The sequence below is a fragment of the Coregonus lavaretus genome, assembly GCF_964263955.1.
Source record: "Coregonus lavaretus genome assembly, contig: HAP1_SCAFFOLD_7327, whole genome shotgun sequence".
Lineage (NCBI taxonomy): Eukaryota > Metazoa > Chordata > Actinopteri > Salmoniformes > Salmonidae > Coregonus > Coregonus lavaretus.
Window position 1 is genome coordinate 1 of NW_028162596.1, and position 27,331 is coordinate 27,331.

General features: G+C 41.5%; 1 protein-coding gene across 1 annotated transcript; it reads right to left on the minus strand.

Annotated features, from left to right (window-relative positions):
* Positions 1-2,142: 2,142 nt before the first annotated feature.
* Positions 2,143-14,822, minus strand: LOC311119109 (ADP-ribosylation factor-like protein 6). The gene is made up of 7 exons (XM_084193851.1): positions 14,679-14,822; positions 8,208-8,269; positions 7,099-7,167; positions 6,485-6,579; positions 3,239-3,368; positions 2,982-3,037; positions 2,143-2,558 (listed from the first exon to the last, which is right to left on the minus strand). Exons 1-7 carry the CDS (start codon positions 14,799-14,801, stop codon positions 2,533-2,535), a joined length of 561 nt encoding a protein of 186 aa, XP_084049977.1. The 5' UTR covers positions 14,802-14,822; the 3' UTR covers positions 2,143-2,532.
* Positions 14,823-27,331: the final 12,509 nt, after the last annotated feature.

Consider the following 27,331-nt stretch of genomic DNA (forward strand, 5'->3'; position numbering starts at 1 on the left):
GAGAGAGAGAGAGAGAGAGAGAGAGAGAGAGAGAGAGAGAGGAGAGAGAGAGAGGAGAGAGAGAGAGAGAGAGCGAGAGACAGAGACAGAGAGAGATTTATTTTCCCATTTGTACTTTAACTATTTGCACATCATTACAACACTGTATATAGACATAATATGACATTTGAAATGTCTTTATTCGTTTGGAACTTCTGAGTGTAATGTTTACTGTTAATATTTATTGTTTATTTCACTTTTGTTTACTATCTACTTCACTTGCTTTGGCAATGTTAACATACGTTTCCCATGGCAATAAAGCCCTTAAATTGAAATTGAAATTGAATTGAGAGAGAGAGAGAGAGACAGAGAGAGAGACTACATTTCTTTAATCTATCATTCTCCCATGTATCACGGAAGGTAGATCAATCAAAACATAATAACAAAATGTTACATTCTTTTTTACAATATGTGGAGGATTAATATTCTAACAAAATACCATCTGTCCTCTCCAGATGTCCACACAAGATACAACACAGTGAAATACACACTGCAGCAATTCTGCTAATATCTTCAACAGCACAATGCAAAAAAAAATGGATATCTCAGAACCGTTGTAAACACTACGTTAAGACTCAGAACAGTTCTACATCCCACGCTAGCTAAATAATACAGGGACTCATTCATAGGTCTGACGTTTTTAAAAATTTAAGGGGGTCTTGAGTTTTGTATTTTTACAATGCTTTGTGCCTTTTTTTTCTGCAGAGCGTCTGTCTGTCAATGTTTAAAATGTACAACCATTAAGCAAGATAAAGCTTGACAACACATTAAGTCATGGACTGTAGTACAAAAAAATATAATTTCGATGAAGAGTTCCTATGCAACGTTACATAAATAATATTATTCCTGTTTTCATGCTACGAGCCTGGCATGCTAGGCTACGCAAAAACACACCGTATATTTAAATCAATCAAACATTTACAGTATACAATCGGCGTTATAAAATACATATTTTTCCCGCTGGTTGTTTACAGTTCATTACCAGGAGAACTCAATATGAATATGACATATTAAACTAGTGCTTTGAGAGTAGGCATTACCGTAGTATATCAGTCAAAAACATTACCGTAATATATCAGTCAAAAACATTACCGTAATATATCAGTCAAAAACATTACCGTAATATATCAGTCAAAAACATTACCGTAATATATCAGTCAAAAACATTACCGTAATATCAGTCAAAAACATTACTGTAATATATCAGTCAAAAACATTACTGTAGATATATCAGTCAAAAACATTACCGTAATATATCAGTCAAAAACATTACCGTAATATATCAGTCAAAAAATCATACCGTAGTATATCAGTCAAAAACATTACTGTAATATATCAGTCAAAAACATTACTGTAGTATATCAGTCAAAAACATTACCGTAATATATCAGTCAAAAACATTACCGTAATATATCAGTCAAAAACATTACCGTAATAATCAGTCAAAAACATTACCGTAATATATCAGTCAAAAACATTACTGTAGTATATCAGTCAAAAACATTACCGTAATATATCAGTCAAAAACATTACCGTAATATATCAGTCAAAAACATTACGTAATATATCAGTCAAAAACATTACTGTAATATATCAGTCAAAAACATTACTGTAATATATCAGTCAAAAACATTACTGTAATATATCAGTCAAAAACATTACCGTAATATATCAGTCAAAAACATTACCGTAATATATCAGTCAAAAACATTACTGTAGTATATCAGTCAAAAACATTACCATAATATATCAGTCAAAAACATTACCGTAATATATCAGTCAAAAACATTACTGTAGTATATCAGTCAAAAACATTACCGTAATATATCAGTCAAAAACATTACTGTAATATATCAGTCAAAAACATTACTGTAATATATCAGTCAAAAACATTACTGTAATATATCAGTCAAAAACATTACCGTAATATATCAGTCAAAAACATTACCGTAATATATCAGTCAAAAACATTACCGTAATATATCAGTCAAAAACATTACTGTAATATATCAGTCAAAAACATTACTGTAATATATCAGTCAAAAACATTACTGTAATATATCAGTCAAAAACATTACCGTAATATATCAGTCAAAAACATTACAGTAATATATCAGTCAAAAACATTACCGTAATATATCAGTCAAAAACATTACTGTAGTATATCAGTCAAAAACTAAACAATGCTTCATGTAAAACGGGATTATTGGGAGTGTCATTTGAAATGAGGGTAAAAAAGAGGAATTGGAGGCAAGATCCGTGAATGATCTGAAAAAAGAATGACTATCTATTTCCAGGAGCTGTTTCTAAGACTAGTCCTTCACCCAGACTGGTTGATGTTTAAAGGTTGGAGGTCATAGCTGGCTCCAACTCTTCTGAGGCGTGTGGTGGTGGTGGTGGGTGGGGCATGTTGAGGATTTACACCATGGGGGTCAACGCCCGGAGGACTCCAGTGTTGCCATGACGCCACCCAGACGATGTTCTCTCAACCTCTCACGTTCTCATCGTTCTGATTTGATCTGGATTTTTAAAAAATGGAGGACAATCAGATCTCAATTTGGTTCTCCAAGAGGGGGAAGGGTTATAAGAGGTCATAGAGGAGCTATGAAGGTTTATAGGGATCTAAAAGACACGTCACATACAGGCAGAAGGGAACGTTGACCCAAAAGGGAGACGACTGGGACGACATTGACTAAAGGACCTTATGGGGGTTTCTACTGCTTAGTCGGCTACAGGTCAGCAGACATTCTACTTGCACTAAAAACAAACACTACAGACATCAAATACTCACAGCGACATTTCATCTATAGATGAAGTCAAATGGAAAATAAACCACGATTTAATGAAGCTACGGTTTCCGCGCATCACGTAACTATGGTAAAACAATCAGATACATTTAGCGAGCTGAGAGAAACCGTGAGAGTGTGGAATGTCTGCCATACCTTGGAGCCAATCAACCCCTTCTTGTAAGCCCTCTCCTTTCACAGCGTCACTGGCACTGAAACAGACACGAAAGAGCAAGTCAGCGCAGGGACCCAACGCTTCGACAACGATTGGAAAAGGGCAGGGGTTTTGTCGTATAAAAAAGGCCTGTTCTGGAGGTTGGACAAAACAGACCCTATGAAATCTGGTCCAGGTCTAGAAACATATGGAATGTGTGCTAACATGGATTGTGGGTGCAAATAACTAGTCCACCTACCAGATATGCCAAGGCTTGTCCTTGACGTTCTCCAGACAGAGTAGCTGGGAGACCTTGACTGAAGACAGGGCGTCTCTCACGTCCATCTTGTTGGCAAAGAACAGCAGGGGGATCCGCCGGTGCTTGATGTCTAGATGGACCAGGTTAGACGTCAGGGACAGACACAAACAGCGCCTTCAGAAAGTTGTGTTACAGCCTGAATTTAAAATGGATTCAATTCAGATTGTCTGTCACTGGCCTACACACAATACCCCATAATTGATACGTGTTAGCTAGTCTTGGCTTGGTTCAAATGATACGTGTTGGTTAGTCTTGGCTTGGTTCAAATGATACGTGTTGGTAAGTCTTGGTTCAAATGATAATTGTGTTGGTAAGTCTTGTTCAAATGATACGTGTTGGTAAGTCTTGGTTCAAATTATACGTGTTGGTAAGTCTTGGTTCAAATGATACGTGTTAGTTAGTCTTGGCTTGGTTCAAATGATACGTGTTGGTTAGTCTTGGTTCAAATGATACGTGTTAGTTAGTCTTGGCTTGGTTCAAATGATACGTGTTGGTAAGTCTTGGTTCAAATGATAATTGTGTTGGTAAGTCTTGTTCAAATGATACGTGTTGGTAAGTCTTGGTTCAAATTATATGTGTTGGTAAGTCTTGGTTCAAATGATATGTGTTGGTAAGTCTTGGCTTGGTTCAAATGATACGTGTTGGTTAGTCTTGGTTCAAATGATACGTGTTGGTTAGTCTTGGTTCAAATGATACGTGTTGGTATGTCTTGGTTCAAATTATACGTGTTAGTTAGTCTTGGCTTGGTTCAAATGATACGTGTTGGTAAGTCTTGGCTTTGTTCAAATGATACGTGTTGGTTAGTCTTGGTTCAAATGATACGTGTTGGTAAGTCTTGGTTCAAATGATAATTGTGTTGGTTAGTCTTGGTTCAAATTATACGTGTTGGTAAGTCTTGGTTCAAATGATATGTGTTGGTAAGTCTTGGCTTGGTTCAAATGATACGTGTTGGTAAGTCTTGGTTCAAATGATACGTGTTGGTAAGTCTTGGTTCAAATGATACGTGTTGGTAAGTCTTGGTTCAAATGATATGTGTTGGTAAGTCTTGGCTTGGTTCAAATGATACGTGTTGGTTAGTCTTGGTTCAAATGATACGTGTTGGTTAGTCTTGGTTCAAATGATACGTGTTGGTATGTCTTGGTTCAAATTATACGTGTTAGTTAGTCTTGGCTTGGTTCAAATGATACGTGTTGGTAAGTCTTGGCTTTGTTCAAATGATACGTGTTGGTTAGTCTTGGTTCAAATGATACGTGTTGGTAAGTCTTGGTTCAAATGATAATTGTGTTGGTTAGTCTTGGTTCAAATTATACGTGTTGGTAAGTCTTGGTTCAAATGATATGTGTTGGTAAGTCTTGGCTTGGTTCAAATGATACGTGTTGGTAAGTCTTGGTTCAAATGATACGTGTTGGTAAGTCTTGGTTCAAATGATACGTGTTGGTAAGTCTTGGTTCAAATGATATGTGTTGGTAAGTCTTGGCTTGGTTCAAATGATACGTGTTGGTAAGTCTTGGTTCAAATGATATGTGTTGGTAAGTCTTGGTTCAAATGATACGTGTTGGTAAGTCTTGGTTCAAATGATATGTGTTGGTAAGTCTTGGCTTGGTTCAAATGATACGTGTTGGTAAGTCTTGGTTCAAATGATACGTGTTGGTAAATCTTGGTTCAAATGATACGTGTTGGTAAGTCTTGGTTCAAATGATATGTGTTGGTAAGTCTTGGCTTGGTTCAAATGATACGTGTTGGTAAGTCTTGGTTCAAATGATATGTGTTGGTAAGTCTTGGTTCAAATGATACGTGTTGGTAAGTCTTGGTTCAAATGATATGTGTTGGTAAGTCTTGGCTTGGTTCAAATGATACGTGTTGGTAAGTCTTGGTTCAAATGATATGTGTTGGTAAGTCTTGGTTCAAATGATACGTGTTGGTAAGTCTTGGCTGGATGGTTGAGGAGTGTATCCAGTCTATGTGAATCAATGTGGAGGATGATTCACCTGGGTGGTTGAGGAGTGTATAATGTGGAGGATGATTCACCTGGGTGGTTGAGGAGTGTATAATGTGGAGGATGATTCAACTGGGTGGTTGAGGAGTGTATAATGTGGAGGATGATTCACCTGGGTGGTTGAGGAGTGTATAATGTGGAGGATGATTCACCTGGGTGGTTGAGGAGTGTATAATGTGGAGGATGATTCACTTGGGTGGTTGAGGAGCGTATAATGTGGAGGATGATTCACCTGGGTGGTTGAGGAGTGTATAATGTGGAGGATGATTCACCTGGGTGGTTGAGGAGCGTATAATGTGGAGGATGATTCACCTGGGTGGTTGAGGAGTGTATAATGTGGAGGATGATTCACTTGGGTGGTTGAGGAGCGTATAATGTGGAGGATGATTCACCTGGGTGGTTGAGGAGTGTATAATGTGGAGGATGATTCACCTGGGTGGTTGAGGAGTGTATCCAGTTCTATGTGAATCAATGTGTAGGATGATTTACCTGGGTGGTTGAGGAGCGTATAATGTGGAGGATGATTCACCTGGGTGGTTGAGGAGTGTATAATGTGGAGGATGATTCACCTGGGTGGTTGAGGAGCGTATAATGTGTAGGATGATTCACCTGGGTGGTTGAGGAGCGTATAATGTGGAGGATGATTCACCTGGGTGGTTGAGGAGCGTATAATGTGGAGGATGATTCACCTGGGTGGTTGAGGAGCGTATAATGTGGAGGATGATTCACCTGGGTGGTTGAGGAGCGTATAATGTGGAGGATGATTCACCTGGGTGGTTGAGGAGTGTATAATGTGGAGGATGATTCACCTGGGTGGTTGAGGAGTGTATAATGTGGAGGATGATTCACCTGGGTGGTTGAGGAGTGTATCCAGTTCTATGTGAATCAATGTGTAGGATGATTCACCTGGGTGGTTGAGGAGCGTATAATGTGGAGGATGATTCACCTGGGTGGTTGAGGAGTGTATAATGTGGAGGATGATTCACCTGGGTGGTTGAGGAGCGTATAATGTGGAGGGTGATTCACCTGGGTGGTTGAGGAGTGTATAATGTGGAGGATGATTCACCTGGGTGGTTGAGGAGTGTATAATGTGGAGGATGATTCACCTGGGTGGTTGAGGAGGGTGTATAATGTGGAGGATGATTCCCCTGGGTGGTTGAGGAGGGTGTATAACGTGGAGGATGATTCACCTGGGTGGTTGAGGAGCGTATCCAGTTCTTCTTTAGCCACCACCATCCTCAACTTGTCTCCACTGTCCACCACGAAGATGATGGCTTGACCCTCCCTGAGGGGGTAAAGGGTCAACATGATTCACTACCATTACTACCTACCCTGTGTGTGTGTGTCTGTGTGTGTCTGTGTGTTTATCACTGTGTGTGTCTGTGTGTGTCTGTGTGTTTATCACTGTGTGTGTCTGTGTGTTTATCACTGTGTGTGTCTGTGTGTTTATCACTGTGTGTGTCTGTGTGTGTCTGTGTGTTTATCACTGTGTGTGTCTGTGTGTTTATCACTGTGTGTGTCTGTGTGTGTCTGTGTGTTTATCACTGTGTGTGTCTGTGTGTTTATCACTGTGTGTGCGTGTGTGTGTCTGTGTGTTTATCACTGTGTGTGTCTGTGTGTGTCTGTGTGTTTATCACTGTGTGTGTCTGTGTGTTTATCACTGTATGTGTGTGTGTGTGTGTGTGTGTGTGTGTGTATCACTGTGTGTGTCTGTGTGTGTATCGCTGTGTCTGTGTGTGTGTGTGTGTGTGTGTGTCTGTGTGTGTGTGTGTGTATCACTGTATGTGTGTGTGAACAGACCCACTTGTAGTAATGCTCCCAGAGGTTCCTGTATCTCCCTTGGCCAGACATGTCGAACACTGTGAAGGACAGACTGGAGAGAAGAGATGGATTTAGAAGAAGACTGGAGAGAAGAGATGGCTTTAGAAGAGTGGAGAGAAGAGATGGATTTAGAAGACTGGAGAGAAGAGATGGCTTTAGAAGAAGACTGGAGAGAAGAGATGGCTTTAGAAGAAGACTGGAGAGAAGAGATGGCTTTAGAAGAAGACTGGAGAGAAGAGATGGATTTAGAAGAAGACTGGAGAGAAGAGATGGATTTAGAAGAAGACTGGAGAGAAGAGATGGCTTTAGAAGAGTGGAGAGAAGAGATGGATTTAGAAGACTGGAGAGAAGAGATGGCTTTAGAAGAAGACTGGAGAGAAGAGGTGGATTTAGAAGAAGACTGGAGAGAAGAGATGGCTTTAGAAGAAGACTGGAGAGAAGAGATGGCTTTAGAAGAAGACTGGAGAGAAGAGATGGATTTAGAAGAAGACTGGAGAGAAGAGATGGCTTTAGAAGAAGACTGGAGAGAAGAGATGGATTTAGAAGAAGACTGGAGAGAAGAGATGGATTTAGAAGAAGACTGGAGAGAAGAGATGGCTTTAGAAGAAGACTGGAGAGAAGAGATGGCTTTAGAAGAAGACTGGAGAGAAGAGATGGATTTAGAAGAAGACTGGAGAGAAGAGATGGATTTAGAAGAAGACTGGAGAGAAGAGATGGATTTAGAAGAAGACTGGAGAGAAGAGATGGATTTAGAAGAAGACTGGAGAGAAGAGATGGCTTTAGAAGAAGACTGGAGAGAAGAGATGGATTTAGAAGAAGACTGGAGAGAAGAGATGGCTTTAGAAGAAGACTGGAGAGAAGAGATGGCTTTAGAAGAAGACTGGAGAGAAGAGATGGCTTTAGAAGACTGGAGAGAAGATCCTTTTGCACTATGTTGGGAATAGGATCCCATTTGGGACACATCCAAGGATATGGTACTGGTAACGTTAAGACAATGTTCCCCCCACAACCTTCAATGTATAGTTTTGAACATCTTGATCATCGTACATCCATCCATTATTGTCTCTGAAACAAATAGACATCATGAATTACCTTGATGTCTTGAACTTCTCTATGCTGAAGCCAATGGTTGGGACGATGTCTTGTGTCTGGGCCTGCATGACACAGGAATACATTAGTAGTGGTTAATTACTAATCAATAGATTAGTAGTGGTTAATTACACAGGAATAGATTAGTTGTGGTTAATTACACAGGAATAGATTAGTTGTGGTTAATTACACAGGAATAGATTAGTTGTGGTTAATTACACAGGAATAGATTAGTTGTGGTTAATTACACAGGAATAGATTAGTTGTGGTTAATTACACAGGAATAGATTAGTTGTGGTTAATTACACAGGAATAGATTAGTTGTGGTTAATTACACAGGAATAGATTAGTTGTGGTTAATTACACAGGAATAGATTAGTTGTGGTTAATTACACAGGAATAGATTAGTTGTGGTTAATTACACAGGAATAGATTAGTTGTGGTTAATTACACATCAATAGATTAGTTGTGGTTAATTACACAGGAATAGATTAGTTGTGGTTAATTACACAGGAATAGATTAGTTGTGGTTAATTACACAGGAATAGATTAGTTGTGGTTAATTACACAGGAATAGATTAGTTGTGGTTAATTACACAGGAATAGATTAGTTGTGGTTAATTACACATCAATAGATTAGTTGTGGTTAATTACACAGGAATAGATTAGTTGTGGTTAATTACACAGGAATAGATTAGTTGTGGTTAATTACACATCAATAGATTAGTTGTGGTTAATTACACAGGAATAGATTAGTAGTGGTTAATTACTAATCAATAGATTAGTTGTGGTTAATTACACAGGAATAGATTAGTTGTGGTTAATTACTAATCAATAGATTAGTTGTGGTTAATTACACAGGAATAGATTAGTTGTGGTTAATTACACAGGAATAGATTAGTTGTGGTTAATTACACAGGAATAGATTAGTTGTGGTTAATTACACAGGAATAGATTAGTAGTGGTTAATTACTAATCAATAGATTAGTTGTGGTTAATTACACAGGAATAGATTAGTTGTGGTTAATTACACAGGAATAGATTAGTTGTGGTTAATTACACAGGAATAGATTAGTTGTGGTTAATTACACAGGAATAGATTAGTAGTGGTTAATTACACAGGAATAGATTAGTTGTGGTTAATTACACATCAATAGATTAGTTGTGGTTAATTACACAGGAATACATTAGTTGTGGTTAATTACACATCAATAGATTAGTTGTGGTTAATTACTAATCAATAGATTAGTTGTGGTTAATTACACAGGAATAGATTAGTTGTGGTTAATTACTAATCAATAGATTAGTTGTGGTTAATTACACAGGAATAGATTAGTTGTGGTTAATTACACAGGAATAGATTAGTTGTGGTTAATTACACAGGAATAGATTAGTTGTGGTTAATTACTAATCAATAGATTAGTTGTGGTTAATTACACAGGAATAGATTAGTTGTGGTTAATTACACAGGAATAGATTAGTTGTGGTTAATTACACAGGAATACATTAGTTGTGGTTAATTACACAGGAATAGATTTGTTGTGGTTAATTACTAATCAATAGATTAGTTGTGGTTAATTACACATCAATAGATTAGTTGTGGTTAATTACACAGGAATAGATTAGTTGTGGTTAATTACACATCAATAGATTTGTTGTGGTTAATTACACAGGAATACATTAGTTGTGGTTAATTACACATCAATAGATTTGTTGTGGTTAATTACTAATCAATAGATTAGTTGTGGTTAATTACACAGGAATAGATTAGTTGTGGTTAATTACACAGGAATAGATTAGTTGTGGTTAATTACACATCAATAGATTAGTTGTGGTTAATTACTAATCAATAGATTAGTTGTGGTTAATTACACAGGAATACATTAGTTGTGGTTAATTACACATCAATAGATTTGTTGTGGTTAATTACTAATCAATAGATTAGTTGTGGTTAATTACTAATCAATAGATTAGTTGTGGTTAATTACTAATCAATAGATTAGTTGTGGTTAATTACTAATCAATAGATTAGTTGTGGTTAATTACACAGGAATAGATTAGTTGTGGTTAATTACACAGGAATAGATTAGTTGTGGTTAATTACACAGGAATAGATTAGTTGTGGTTAATTACACAGGAATAGATTAGTTGTGGTTAATTACACAGGAATAGATTAGTAGTGGTTAATTACTAATCAATAGATTAGTTGTGGTTAATTACACAGGAATAGATTAGTTGTGGTTAATTACACAGGAATAGATTAGTTGTGGTTAATTACACAGGAATAGATTAGTTGTGGTTAATTACACAGGAATAGATTAGTTGTGGTTAATTACTAATCAATAGATTAGTTGTGGTTAATTACACAGGAATAGATTAGTTGTGGTTAATTACTAATCAATAGATTAGTTGTGGTTAATTACACAGGAATAGATTAGTTGTGGTTAATTACTAATCAATAGATTAGTTGTGGTTAATTACACAGGAATACATTAGTAGTGGTTAATTACACAGGAATAGATTAGTTGTGGTTAATTACACAGGAATAGATTAGTTGTGGTTAATTACACAGGAATAGATTAGTTGTGGTTAATTACACAGGAATAGATTAGCTGTGGTTAATTACACAGGAATAGATTAGTTGTGGTTAATTACACAGGAATAGATTAGTTGTGGTTAATTACACAGGAATAGATTAGTAGTGGTTAATTACACAGGAATAGATTAGTTGTGGTTAATTACACATCAATAGATTAGTAGTGGTTAATTACTAATCAATAGATTTGTTGTGGTTAATTACACAGGAATAGATTAGTTGTGGTTAATTACACAGGAATAGATTAGTTGTGGTTAATTACACAGGAATAGATTAGTAGTGGTTAATTACACAGGAATAGATTAGTTGTGGTTAATTACACATCAATAGATTAGTAGTGGTTAATTACTAATCAATAGATTTGTTGTGGTTAATTACACAGGAATACATTAGTTGTGGTTAATTACACATCAATAGATTAGTTGTGGTTAATTACTAATCAATAGATTAGTTGTGGTTAATTACACAGGAATAGATTAGTTGTGGTTAATTACTAATCAATAGATTAGTTGTGGTTAATTACACAGGAATAGATTAGTTGTGGTTAATTACACAGGAATAGATTAGTTGTGGTTAATTACACAGGAATAGATTAGTTGTGGTTAATTACTAATCAATAGATTAGTTGTGGTTAATTACACATCAATAGATTAGTTGTGGTTAATTACACAGGAATAGATTAGTTGTGGTTAATTACACATCAATAGATTAGTTGTGGTTAATTACACAGGAATAGATTAGTTGTGGTTAATTACACATCAATAGATTTGTTGTGGTTAATTACTAATCAATAGATTAGTTGTGGTTAATTACACAGGAATAGATTAGTTGTGGTTAATTACACAGGAATACATTAGTTGTGGTTAATTACACAGGAATACATTAGTTGTGGTTAATTACACAGGAATAGATTTGTTGTGGTTAATTACTAATCAATAGATTAGTTGTGGTTAATTACACATCAATAGATTAGTTGTGGTTAATTACACAGGAATAGATTAGTTGTGGTTAATTACACATCAATAGATTAGTTGTGGTTAATTACACAGGAATAGATTAGTTGTGGTTAATTACACATCAATAGATTTGTTGTGGTTAATTACTAATCAATAGATTAGTTGTGGTTAATTACACAGGAATACATTAGTTGTGGTTAATTACACATCAATAGATTAGTTGTGGTTAATTACTAATCAATAGATTAGTTGTGGTTAATTACACAGGAATACATTAGTTGTGGTTAATTACACATCAATAGATTTGTTGTGGTTAATTACTAATCAATAGATTAGTTGTGGTTAATTACTAATCAATAGATTAGTTGTGGTTAATTACTAATCAATAGATTAGTTGTGGTTAATTACTAATCAATAGATTAGTTGTGGTTAATTACACATCAATAGATTTGTTGTGGTTAATTACTAATCAATAGATTAGTTGTGGTTAATTACTAATCAATAGATTAGTTGTGGTTAATTACTAATCAATAGATTAGTTGTGGTTAATTACTAATCAATAGATTAGTTGTGGTTAATTACTAATCAATAGATTAGTTGTGGTTAATTACACATCAATAGATTAGTTGTGGTTAATTACACATCAATAGATTTGTTGTGGTTAATTACTAATCAATAGATTAGTTGTGGTTAATTACTAATCAATAGATTAGTTGTGGTTAATTACTAATCAATAGATTAGTTGTGGTTAATTACACAGGAATAGATTTGTTGTGGTTAATTACTAATCAATAGATTAGTTGTGGTTAATTACTAATCAATAGATTCGTTGTGGTTAATTACTAATCAATAGATTAGTTGTGGTTAATTACTAATCAATAGATTAGTTGTGGTTAATTACTAATCAATAGATTAGTTGTGGTTAATTACTAATCAATAGATTCGTTGTGGTTAATTACACATCAATAGATTAGTTGTGGTTAATTACTAATCAATAGATTAGTTGTGGTTAATTACTAATCAATAGATTTGTTGTGGTTAATTACTAATCAATAGATTAGTTGTGGTTAATTACACATCAATAGATTTGTTGTGGTTAATTAATAATCAATAGATTAGTTGTGGTTAATTACTAATCAATAGATTAGTTGTGGTTAATTACTAATCAATAGATTAGTTGTGGTTAATTACTAATCAATAGATTAGTTGTGGTTAATTACACAGGAATAGATTAGTTGTGGTTAATTACACATCAATAGATTAGTTGTGGTTAATTACACAGGAATAGATTAGTTGTGGTTAATTACACAGGAATAGATTAGTTGTGGTTAATTACTAATCAATAGATTAGTTGTGGTTAATTACACAGGAATAACATCCATCCATCCATCCATGACCTCTCTTCCTATAGCAGCACTTCTCTACCCTCTTCCTCCTCTCTCTCTCTCTCTCTCCCTCCATCTCCTCCTCTCCCCCTCCAACTCCCCCTCCATCTACTCCTCTCTCTCTCCATCTCCTCCTCCTCTCTCCCTCCATCTCCCCCTCCATCTCCTCCTCTCTCCCTCCATCTCCTCCTCCTCTCTCCCTCCATCTCCTCCTCTCTCCCTCCATCTCCCCCTCCATCTCCTCCTCTCCCCCTCCATCTCCTCCTCTCTCCCTCCATCTCCCCCTCCATCTCCTCCTCTCTCCCTCCATCTCCTCCTCCATCTCCTCCTCTCTCTCTCCATCTCCTCCTCCATCTCCTCCTCCATCTCCTCCTCTCCCCCTCCATCTCCTCCTCTCCCCCTCCATCTCCTCCTCTCCCCCTCCATCTCCTCCATCTCCTCCTCTCTCCCTCCATCTCCTCCTCTCTCCCTCCATCTCCTCCTCTCTCCCTCCATCTCCTCCTCTCTCCCTCCATCTCCTCATCTCCCCCACCATCTCCTCCTCTCCCCCACCATCTCCTCCTCTCTCCCTCCATCTCCTCCTCTCCCCCACCATCTCCTCCTTTCCCCCACCATCTCCATCTCCTCCTCTCTCCCTCCATCTCCTCCTCTCCCCCTGCATCTCCTCCTTTCCCCCACCATCTCCATCTCCTCCTCTCCCCCTCCATCTCCTCCTCTCTCTCTCCATCTCCTCCATCTCCTCCTCCATCTCCTCCTTTCCCCCTCCATCTCCTCCTCTCTCCCTCCATCTCCTCCTCTCTCCCTCCATCTCCTCATCTCCCCCACCATCTCCTCCTCTCCCCCACCATCTCCTCCTCTCTCCCTCCATCTCCTCCTCTCCCCCACCATCTCCTCCTTTCCCCCACCATCTCCATCTCCTCCTCTCTCCCTCCATCTCCTCCTCTCCCCCTGCATCTCCTCCTTTCCCCCACCATCTCCATCTCCTCCTCTCCCCCTCCATCTCCTCCTCTCTCCCTCCATCTCCTCCTCCATCTCCTCCTCCATCTCCTCCTTTCCCCCTCCATCTCCTCCTCTCTCCCTCCATCTCCTCCTCTCCCCCACCATCTCCTCCTCTCTCCCTAACCACTAACTATAATGAGTTACTCTACTCCTGTCTCCCTCCATCTCCTCCTCTCTCCCTAACCACTAACTATAATGAGTTACTCTACTCCTCTCTCCCTCCATCTCCTCCTCTCTCCCTAACCACTAACTATAATGAGTTACTCTACTCCTGTCTCCCTCCATCTCCTCCTCTCTCCCTAACCACTAACTATAATGAGTTACTCTACTCCTGTCTCCCTCCATCTCCTCCTCTCTCCCTAACCACTAACTATAATGAGTTACTCTACTCCTGTCTACTAATGTTGTCATTTCTTACACCTGTATATGTGACTTTATATGACCATACTATATATCACAGCAAACCACTAACCCATTCTCATCTAGTTCATTAAGGAAGTAGGTTCCTAACTGATCCAGGCTACTAGTGTAGACTTACATTGGATGGTTTGAGTTGGTTGATGATAGTGGTCTTCCCACTGTTGTCCAGTCCCAGACACAGGACGTTCACTTCCTTCTTCTTCAGCCCCAGCCAGCCAGCCAGTTTGTCAAACAGACCCATTGTTGGCCGTCTTATTCCGGGGGGGGGGGGGGGGGGGGGGGTCTCTGTTGAAGAAAATATATTGCATCATAGTAGCTAAGACCATCACACAGCAATAAAATGTGTGACAACAACTGAATCTGCCCTGCAAACCCAGGGTGTAGGGCCTAATCATTAGTCCAAACAGTTACAAAACAAGAGTTTCTATTTGACAAATTCAGGCAGGACTCCGACATTGCTCGTCCTAATATTTCTATATTTCTTAATTCCGTTCTTTTACTTTTTAGATTTGTGTGTATTTATTGTTAGATAGTACTGCACTGTTGGAGCTAGGAACACAAGCATTTCACTACACCCGCAATAACATCTGATAAATATGTGTATGCGACCAATAACATTTGATTTGATTTTTAGCTAGGTCCCTCCCTGTTTAATTCCGTTTGCTTTCCGTTTAAGAAATGTTTTGCAACAGAATCGGCATAACGAATACGCCCCAGGTATGCATCCACAGAGCATGGTAAGAGAGCTTAGCTCTGTCTGCTTGGCTGGAAGACGGAAGTCACATGACGCAAAGGTAGAAGAATGGTGCTAAGTTCAGACCTTCATCTCCTGAGTACATACCTTCATCTCCTGAGTACAGACCTTCATCTCCTGAGTACAGACCTTCATCTCCTGAGTACAGACCTTCATCTCCTGAGTACAGACCTTCATCTCCTGAGTACATACCTTCATCTCCTGAGTACATACCTTCATCTCCTGAGTACATACCTTCATCTCCTGAGTACATACCTTCATCTCCTGAGTACAGACCTTCATCTCCTGAGTACAGACCTTCATCTCCTGAGTACATACCTTCATCTCCTGAGTACAGACCTTCATCTCCTGAGTACAGACCTTCATCTCCTGAGTACAGACCTTCATCTCCTGAGTACAGACCTTCATCTCCTGAGTACAGACCTTCATCTCCTGAGTACATACCTTCATCTCCTGAGTACATACCTTCATCTCCTGAGTACAGACCTTCATCTCCTGAGTACAGACCTTCATCTCCTGAGTACAGACCTTCATCTCCTGAGTACAGACCTTCATCTCCTGAGTACAGACTTTCATCTCTTGAGTACAGACCTTCATCTCCTGAGTACATACCTTCATCTCCTGAGTACAAACCAAGTAAACGTACTTCTACATGTCTACATGCTCTGTTGAGAACCTTGAGGATCTGGAAATGGAGTTGGTCGGCAGTGGTGAGCGCTCTGAAGTTGAGTCAGACCAGGATGAAGTGGGCATTCCTGAGGCGACAGGTGTGGTAGAGACTTCCAACGTTTACCCTGAGAATCCTACCAGGGATGATTGTGGACCGGTTGGAGCGAGATGTTTGGAAAGAGTGGATTCCTGCTTTTTTGGCCAACCCATATGTTGTGTCAAGCTGGGTAAAGGACAAACTGGAAATGGTTACATCTGTGAAAGTTTCGAGAAGAGGAATTGTTTACATTTTTCGTGCATCCTCCGGCCAGAGGAAGCGGGCGCTTCACGTCACACGTCTCGGGGCTCAACCTGTGTCGTGGGGGGGTAGCGTTGAGTGTAGAGATGGATCAAAATGATAAATAATATTCCTAGTGTTTTTTGACGCCCGCCGTTTTGGGGAGACGTAGACCCGGTGGAAATGGCGAGACTGAGAATACCCTGTCTGTCTTGTTGAGCTTTGACACAGAGTTTCTACATGATAAAGGTCAGGTTAGGTTATATTTGCTATTCTGTAAGGGGCTATGTTCCGAACCCGCTACGGTGCTTTAGGTGCCAAGGATTCAGACACGTCGCAGCAGTGTGTAGAAGGGAGAAATGTGCAGGAGGTCACAGTCAGATGGAGATGTGCAGGAGGTCACAGTCAGATGGAGATGTGCAGGAGGTCACAGTCAGATGGAGATGTGCAGGAGGTCACAGTCAGATGGAGATGTGCAGGAGGTCACAGTCAGAGGGAGATGTGCAGGAGGTCACAGTCAGATGGAGATGTGCAGGAGGTCACAGTCAGATGGAGATGTGCAGGAGGTCACAGTCAGAGGGAGATGTGCAGTTGGGATAAGAGAAAGCGCTGCGTGTCAACTGTGGGGGCGCCCATGCAGCTGGCGGCTCCCAAGTGCCCCTGTGAGAGAGAGGTTGAGATGTCCAGAGTTCGAGTGGGGCAGAAAGTTTCCAATGCTGAGGCAGTGAAGAGAGTAGAGGATAGTCCAAGGGTTGAGTGATTCAACTGGGAGCCCCGCCCAGTAAGTAGGCCTGAACAGAGAGATCCAGAGAGGGCGAGTTTTAGTAACGTTGGATTTCTTGCGTTTATCGCCATGGTGATCAACTGCACTGCGCTGATGGAGCGGAAATCCCAGAAGACAGATGTGGTAGTTGCAGCAGCAGAGAAAATATTTGGGTGTGAGAGATTTTAGTGCAGAAGATCTACAGGAAGTTTTTAAGAGAAGGAGTTCCATCCTCCCAGGCTGACAGCCTGGTGTAGGATTATTTAGGGCCAAAGTAGTGGGATGAGGTGGTGGGTTTTTGGGGGGGGGGACAGTGTATAGGTGCAGGGCAGTGGAGGCTGCTGAGGGGAGAACGGTTCATAATAACGGCTGGAATGGAGTAAATGGAATGGTATCAAAAACATGGTTTTCATGGGTTTGCTACCATTGCATTACATTACATTTTAGTCATTTAGCAGACGCTCTTATCCAGAGCGACTTACAGTTAGTGAGTGCATACATGTTTTTTTGTTTGTTTTGTTTTTTGTTTTGTTTTTCATACTGGCCCCCCGTGGGAAACGAACCCACATCCCTGCCGGCCAAACCCTCCCCTACCTTGGACGACGCTGGACCAATTGTGCGCCGCCCATGGGTCTAATAATGCATTCACTCCATTCCAGCCATTTATGAGCAGTTCTCCCCTCAGCAGCCTCCACTGGTGAAGGGTTAGATGGTGATACAATTTAAGATTTTCCCATTCCCCTTTTTACCAAAATGTGTAATCCACACTCCGACCTGCGAAAGGCAGCAATACGCAATACAGCGTCTAATCTTCCGGAAATTCACACGAAGAAGAAGAAGAGTTTAATTGTTAGCTAGCTGACTGGCTAACGTAGCATTACAATAGATACAGCAGACGCCACATGTAGCAAGGAGTTTTTTCTTCTTCTTCTAGATAGTCACATTTAGGGTAGTTGAGGGTTTCATTTTGATTCGTAGCTAATGCGTCAGCAACAACGAAAGATAATGGAGTTTCAACCCTTTCTGATGTAGCTAGCTAGTTAGCATAACGTGTTAGCTACTTGTTCCTAAATTAGCAAACTAACGTTAGCTAGCTATCTGGTTAGCTAGAGTTAGCAGCGCGACTAGCTAGCTATTTTAGTAAATCTTAATCCTTGGACCTAGTTTACCATAACGTAGATTGACCAGCTTTGAGTTTACTAAACTGGGTTAAATGGGATGTACTCAAGGTGCCTATAATCCCATTGAAAGAAACGATAGCTAGCTAGCAAACGTTAGCTATCTTCTTCCCAGCAGCATATGTGCAATTAATCTTCTCTTTACCTGAAAAGGGGGTCTTTGGTACGATTCTTCCAACTTTGTTCTTCAAATATCAAACGATGCGTATCGAAACCCAGTCATAACCAGTCACAGCCCGATGACATGTTGGATATTTTCATTCATTTCTCTCAGTCTCTACATTCCAGTGTTTTGGTGCTCAGAAAGCAGTGGCAGTTTCCACGGCGTTGTCTAGACGACGGACGACGGAGCTAGACTTCCTGTATCTTGGCTCCAAATGCGCCATCCGCTGGACATCACGGGTATTACAACCGACGATACGACGGACCACTTTGTACCACGACATGACTAAATCACACCGATAGGATGAATATTTTTAATAGTTGAGTCAAAACGATGGCAATAATATATAACAACATCACCAACCAGCAGAGCCTACATCTTCCTTTATAAACACCCTGCCTACAAGGCTGTTATTGATCACCAGTTAGGGCGTAAAATGTCCATTAATACATTATACAAAAATACATTTGAAAATTGTGAGGGAAAAAAGGATTCATAATGTGTGTATGTTTGCTACCACAGATCCCAGAGTGTATTGCTGGGATGGGAGGGAGGAAGTGGTGCTGCCCCCAAAACGTCCTGAGCACCTGTTTGAACAGATCCACCCCCCATGAGAGCTCTCAATGTCAGGAAAATATGTGGGGATCTCTCCAGTGACAGGGATGAATAAGGATGCTGATTGGTGTGTGGGGGAGAGAGAGAGAGCATTCCTATCATTCACCCTACTCATGTGTGCTGTATCTGTCTGAGGGAGCCTATTTAACATTTACATTTTAGTCATTTAGCAGACGATCTTATCCAGAGCGACTTACAGTTAGTGAGTGCATACATTATTTATTTTTTCATACCCACAACCCTGGCGTTGCAAACACCATGCTCTACCAACTGAGCTACATCCATCCCCGGCCGGCCATTCCCTCCCCTACCCTGGACGAAGATTGTGCGACGCCTCCGTGGGTCTCCCGGTCGCGGCCGGCTACGACAGAGCCTGGATTCGAACCAGGATCTCTAGTGGCACAGCTAGCACTGCGATGCAGAGCCTTAGACCACTGCGCCACTCGGGGGTCTCCCATTTAACCTGTCTGTGTGCATATTGGTGTGTTGTATTTCCTACCATGGTTCAAACATTTACATTTAGCTCTTATCCAGCGCGACTTACAAATTGGTGCATTCAACATGCTTTCCAAAGGCCCCTCTTGGTCCGCGATACATTAACCTACGTGACCATTGCAACATTCAGAGGACCTAATCATCACCACTGTTGCCTTTCTTCTGCCATAGAAGCACATCATGATCCGGATATTGTTAATGATTGTCATTCACAATGTTTGGCAATGACACAGTGTACAAGGAGAGGGGATGTTAGCTGAATAGACTGGTACCCTGGATACATTAGTACCCCATCCCAGAACAACAGGACAGAACATCTAGAATATTCAGGGCTCTCCAACCCTGTTCCTGTAGGTTTTAACTCCGACCCTGTTCCTGGAGAGCTACTCTCCTGTAGGTTTTCACTCCAACCCTCTTCCTGGAGAGCTACCCTCCTGTAGTTTTTAACAGGGTTGGGGTTAAAACCTACAGGAGAGTAGCTCTCCAGGAACAGGGTTGGAGTTAAAACCTACAGGAGAGTAGCTCTCCAGGAACAGGGTTGGAGTTAAAAACCTACAGGAGGGTAGCTCTCCAGGAACAGGGCTGGAGTTAAAACCTACAGGAGGGTAGCTCTCCAGGAACAGGGTTGGAGTTAAAACCTACAGGAGAGTAGCTCTCCAGGAACAGGGTTGGAGTTAAAACCTACAGGAGAGTAGCTCTCCAGGAACAGGGTTGGAGTTAAAAACCTACAGGAGGGTAGCTCTCCAGGAACAGGGTCGGGGTTAAAACCTACAGGAGGGTAGCTCTCCAGGAACAGGGTTGGGGTTAAAACCTACAGGAGGGTATCTCTCCAGGAACAGGGTTGGAGTTAAAACCTACAGGAGGGTAGCTCTCCAGGAACAGAGTTGGGGTTAAAACCTACAGGAGGGTAGCTCTCCAGGAACAGGGTCGGAGAGCCCTGATCTAGATGCTCAAGCACTATGGATTGGACTGCAGCCAAAGTAAAGTATTTCTTATGGTACATGTCTGAGGTTGTTTTCGGTTCGTGATTTGTTGTGGAGTGGAGTGGCACTCTTCTTCTTCTTCTTCTATAAGTGAGGAAACTGTAGCCTGGTCCCAGATCTGTTGGTGCCCTTGAATTCTCTGTCCTTGTCAAGCCAAACAAGGCATGTCAATGAGTGACGAGGCATGACATAGCAGAAACACACTGTCAGTCAGTCAGCTAAGGAAACTGCATATTGCTGAGTAAAGATAAAGATTGTGGATGAAAACTAAACAAGGATATCTAATCAAACAAGGATATCTAATCAAACTTGACAAGGATATCTATTCAAACAAGGATATCTAATCAAACTTAACAAGGATATCTATTCAAACAAGGATATCTAATCAAACTTAACAAGGATATCTAATCAAACTTGACAAGGATATCTATTCAAACAAGGATATCTAATCAAACTTAACAAGGATATCTAATCAAACTTGACAAGGATATCTATTCAAACAAGGATATCTATTCAAACTAAACGTGGATATCTAATCAAACTAAACATGGACATCTAATCAAACTAAACCAAGCTTTTTCACAGGAAACAAACATCTGAAATAAATAAGACACATTGTATCATCCCCCATGAGTCAAAGTAGTGATCTCTAAACAGAGAGTCCTGTTTCAGTCAGTCTCCGCCCCCACTTGATCAGAGGAAGAACACCGGTGGTCTTGTCTCTCCATGTGCTTCCTACTGCATGTGTCTGTCCCGAACGGAGCACTGTAGAGAATAAAGGTCCCGTCGGGGGGACGTAGCCTGAAACGACCTCCGACCCCCAGTCTGCTGGATCAGGGGATAAAACGCCTCCTTGGGAAACCTTTGACCTTTGTAGTCCGCGAGTAACAGGTTCACCAGTCTGCTGGATCAGGGGATAAAACGCCTCCTTGGGAAACCTTTGACCTTTGTAGTCCGCGAGTAACAGGTTCACCAGTCTGCTGGATCAGGGGATAAAACGCCTCCTTGGGAAACCTTTGACCTTTGTAGTCCGCGAGTAACAGGTTCACCAGTCTGCTGGATCAGGGGATAAAACGCCTCCTTGGGAAACCTTTGACCTTTGTAGTCCGCGAGTAACAGGTTCACCAGTCTGCTGGATCAGGGGATAAAATGCCTCCTTGGGAAACCTTTGACCTTTGTAGTCCGCGAGTAACAGGTTCACCAGTCTGCTGGATCAGGGGATAAAACGCCTCCTTGGGAAACCTTTGACCTTTGTAGTCCACGAGTAACAGGTTCACCAGTCTCCCGAGAGAACGTATATATATAGAATTTAGAAACAGGTGTTTCTTATTGAACGAGTTCAGGTAATCGCTCTCTGTTTTCAGTTTTTTTAGTTTTCTTTCCGTTTGATGCCTAACGAACACACCCAGGCCTGTCTGTCTGTGCAGTCCTAGAGGCGGGGTTGGTTTAGTTGTGGAAGCCGTTGTGTTGGGCGGTGAGGAACTGTAGACGGAGAGTCTGAATGCTGCTCACGATCCTCCTCTGATGGCCGATCAGAGACACACCGACACGCCGGAGGTCCCTGAGGACAAGAGATACAGACACTGTGTGACTTAGGTTAACTGTTTAGAGAAGAGATACAGTACATCAGTTAGGTTAACTGTTTAGAGAAGAGATACAGTACATCTCCCAGTCCACAATGGAAAGGTCAAATGCTTTATTATCTAAATGTTGAAAGTGTGTGGGACGACGGAGAGATACAAAATGGTGCAGTTTGAGGCCATGTGGCGGAGAGTGACACAGGCGCTGGAGATTGGGGTGTGAGCAGGTGGGTCTGGGGCTGGGCAGGGTGATGTTGTGGATGTTGGTGAGGGTCTGGGCAGGGTGATGTTGTGGATGTTGGTGAGAGTCTGGGCAGGGTGATGTTGTGGATGTTGGTGAGGGTCTGTATGTTGTCGTTTGTATGTGGGTGCTTTGTATTGTAAAACAAAATAAAAATAAATAAAAAGATGAACTCTAATATCCAGTACATTCAAGTTATATTGAGTAAATAAATAATGTATGCTGTAATACAGGCTCTGGTCAGAATACAGGGAATGGGCTGCAGACAGTATCTCTGGATCCACTCACTCTATACTCATGGTCGAGACCGAGTCCAGGGTGGTGAACCCTGCTGCCAGGAACTGGTTCTTGTATTGGCTCATCTTGATGGAGTCCAGCCAATCACCGATGGAGATGAACAGGGGGTAGTCCGGCATGTCCTCCAGCGATTCTGGGAAACTGAGTTTATACAGAGAGAAAGTCAATGGGAGATATGAGAGAAAGACTGAGCAGGTGGAGCCAAATGCTTATGTTACCAGCTCCTAGCAGGGTAGTAAAATGCTTATGTTCCTAGCTCCTAACAGGGTAGTAAAATGCTTATGTTCCTAGCTCCTAACAGTGTGGTAAAATGCTGATGTTCCTAGCTCCTAACAGTGTAGTAAAATGCTAATGTTACTAGCTCCTAACAGGGTAGTAAAATGCTTATGTTACCAGCTCCTAACAGGGTAGTAAAATGCTTATGTTACCAGCTCCTAACAGTGTAGTAAAATGCTGATGTTACTAGCTCCTAACAGTGTAGTAAAATGCTGATGTTACTAGCTCCTAACAGTGTAGTAAAATGCTGATGTTACTAGCTCCTAGCAGTGTAGTAAAATGCTTATGTTACCAGCTCCTAACAGGGTAGTAAAATGCTTATGTTACTAGCTCCTAACAGGGTAGTAAAAATGTCAAACAAATACACAAATAATAATAATAATAAAAAACTAGAAATCCCGAATGGGATCTGGGCCCAGTGGAGAGTCGCTCTGAAATGTAGTCCTTCGAGCCGCATGTCTTCTACAAATCAAGGGGAGCTTGTCAACCTATTTCCCCCTAAAGACAACACGATCCAACAAGAAGCAGCATCAGGACAATGGATCCTGGAGTCATACCCATAAAATAGATTAGGGATGCATATTTCGGTCAATTTTGCTGCCGACTAACTGACCCTCATTAACCGGTCAACAAAACTCTGAAATTTGTTCAAACTGTACAATTAAGTGACTAACAGAAAATACTGTGAATGTATACAAGGAACCAAAAACAAATGTCATTAACAGCGTAATGGAAACGTGCAACAATAGCAAGCCTATAGTCTTACAGTTAAGAAGCTATAGCCTGTTATTGAACATGCAACTCCCGAAATGAAGCAGCTAACAAAACGTAGTTTTCAAACATTTGCCAAAATGAAATTCCCGAGAAAATACCGTTCTAAACCGCTCACCTAATGCGAGCGATTCCATATGTGACAGAGATTTAAATATCCATTAGAAACTTAGAAAGATGGGGGGAATCTAACAGCAACAACCATGATGGGGTCGCTAATATGACCAGGATTGTGCCTTTGGCTTCTGGACAACGAAATAAAGTCGATATGAAAACCAATAGAACAGGAACAGGAAATGATGGTTAATACCACGAGGAAGTCTTCAGAAAAATAATCGCCTCCACGTCTCTATGGATGGATTTTGGCTACTTTGAAGGCAAGGCAAGACATGTCGTTTTTATTTGAACTGAAGTAAAATGTTCAGGTTTCAAAAAACAATTATACTGCCTCAAGCTCCCATTGTAAAGCGGTGGGTGATGCGCTGATAGCCTGCCCTACCGTTCACTATGGCCTATGCAGTTATAGTGCCTGAAGCTCCCATTGTAAAGCGGTGGGTGATGCGCTGATAGCCCTGCCTACCGTTCACTATAGCCTATGCACTTGAAATGGCGAGTGGGAAAGCGCGCTTTAATTACGAGTTGAGATCGAGAAATAAAAATAGTGGCTCTTTTTTAATTTGGGCCATCAAAACAGTTTTTAACACGTGATTGCATTTAGACTTGTTATTTGTTGCACTCCAGTGCCATCTTTTTGAGGAGCTGCTCTGGCGCTTTCTGACAGGTGATAGGCCGTTCCTCAAAGTAGGCTCTGTACTGCATTCTGTGTGTGATAAATAAGATACATGACGACTAACTGACACTTTTTTTTATTCCACTAATTATGCTAATTAACCTATAGACTGATAAGCATGAGCGGTCAAATGTATTTTCGGCGGCTAACCGATTAACGGTTAACCGTTAACATCCCTACAATACAACGCCACTTTATTGTCCATGGAAATGGAAATGTAGACGGGAGGTTTAACCCCTGGACGTTGTCTGTGGATTGGTTGATTGGTTGTTCTTATCCGTGTACGTGGTCCACTAGTGTTAGCTGACTACTGGGCTTAGGGTTAGGGTCAGGGATCAGGGTCAGAGGTTAGGGGTCGGCGGTTAGGGGTCAGAGGTTACGGGTCAGGGTTAGGGGTTAGGGTCAGAAGTTAGGGGTTAAGGTCAGGGGTCAGGTGTTAGGGTCAGGGTTTAGGGTCAGAGGTTAGGGGTCGGCGGTTAGGGGTCAGAGGTTAGGGGTCAGGGTTTACCTGTGTACGTGGTCCACTAGTGTTAGCTGACTACTGGGCTTTGGGTTAGGGTCAGGGATCAGGGTCAGAGGTTACGGGTTAGGGTTAGAAGTTAAGGGGTTAGGGTCGGGGTTTAGGGTCAGAGGTTAGGGTCAGAGGTTACGGGTCAGGGTTAGGGGTTAGGGTCAGAAGTTAGGGGTTAAGGTCAGAGGTTAGGGGTCGGCGGTTAGGGGTCAGAGGTTAGGGGTCAGGGTTTACCTGTGTACGTGGTCTACTAGTGTCAGTAGACTACTGGGGTTCCTGATGAGTTTATCCAGGAAGGAAACCACGCTGTTGAAGTGAGGTCTCTGCCCTCTCTCCTTCTGCCAGCAGTGGAGCATTAACTGGTGTAGAACCACAGGACAGCCCAGGGGGCAGGGAGACGGTAGCCCTCCTCTATAGACAGGATCACCTGTAATATAATAACATGATAATATATAGAACTATATCATTAACTGGTGTAGAACCACAGGACAGCCCAGGGGGGCAGGGAGACGGTAACCCTCCTCTATAGACAGGATCACCTGTAATATAATAACATGATAATATATAGAACTATATCATTAACTGGTGTAGAACCACAGGACAGCCCAGGGGGGGGGCAGGGAGACGGTAGCCCTCCTCTATAGACAGGATCACCTGTAATATAATAACATGATAATATATAGAACTATATCATTAACTGGTGTAGAACCACAGGACAGCCCAGGGGGGCAGGGAGACGGTAGCCCTCCTCTATAGACAGGATCACCTGTAATATAATAACATGATAATATATATAACTATATCATTAACTGGTGTAGAACCACAGGGCAGCCCAGGGGGGCAGGGAGACGGTAACCCTCCTCTATAGACAGGATCACCTGTAATATAATAACATGATAATATATAGAACTATATCATTAACTGGTGTAGAACCACAGGGCAGCCCAGGGGGGGGGGGGGGCAGGGAGACGGTAGCCCTCCTCTATAGACAGGATCACCTGTAATATAATAACATGATAATATATAGAACTATATCATTAACTGGTGTAGAACCACAGGGCAGCCCAGGGGGGGCAGGGAGACGGTAGCCCTCCTCTATAGACAGGATCACCTGTAATATAATAACATGATAATATATAGAACTATATCATTAACTGGTGTAGAACCACAGGGCAGCCCAGGGGGGGGCAGGGAGACGGTAGCCCTCCTCTATAGACAGGATCACCTGTAATATAATAACATGATAATATATATAACTATATCATTAACTGGTGTAGAACCACAGGGCAGCCCAGGGGGCAGGGAGACGGTAGCCCTCCTCTATAGACAGGATCACCTGACAGGGAAGAGGTCGCAGGTTACATTCAGGTCAAAGAGCAAAGACAAACACTTTTTTCACTTGGAACTTCTCAGCGTGGAGTGACAATATAGAGATCAAAATGATGGTGAAACTTCCTCCTAGCCTATCAGAGGGCCAGATGGTGAAACTTCCTCCTAGCCTATCAGAGGGCCAGATGGTGAAACTTCCTCCTAGCCTATCAGAGGGCAAGATGGTGAAACTTCCTCCTAGCCTATCAGAGGGCAAGATGGTGAAACTTCCTCCTAGCCTATCAGAGGGCAAGATGGTGAAACTTCCTCCTAGCCTATCAGAGGGCAAGATGGTGAAACTTCCTCCTAGCCTATCAGAGGGCAAGATGGTGAAACTTCCTCCTAGCCAATCAGAGGGCCAGATGGTGAAACTTCCTCCTAGTCAATCAGAGATAGATCTATTGTTACCATAGTAGTCCCCTGTAGCTCAGTTGGTTAGAGCGTGGCGCTTGCAACGCCAGGGTTGTGGGTTCGATTCCCACGGGGGGGGCAGTATGAAAAACGTATGCACTCACTAACTGTAAGTCGCTCTGGATAAGAGCGTCTGCTAAATGACTAAAATGTAAAATAATGCTAAAACCTTTCAGATCCTCTCAGATCTCCAGAGGGTCTAGGGGTCCATTTGGGATTTGGCCATAGAACACCGTAACTCCCATCCTGATCGGACAAGAGGGAATGACAGAACATTAGAACTCACATCCTGATTGGACATCTCCCAGTAAGGTCTCTCCCCGTATGACATCACTTCCCACATGACGATGCCGTAGCTCCAGGCGTCGGAGGCTGAGGAGAACTTCCTGTAGGCGATGGCCTCGGGAGCTGTCCAGCGGATCGGGATCTTACCCCCCTGGACAGAAGACAGAAGTTAAAACCTTGGTCACGTCTCAAACAGCACCTATAGAGTGCACTTCTTTTGACCAGGGTCCTACGGGCTGAAGTCAGACACCTTACACACACACACACACACACACACACCTTACCTTGGTGGTATGTGCAGGCTCAGGGTGGTCCGCTAGGAATCTGGACAGGCCGAAGTCAGA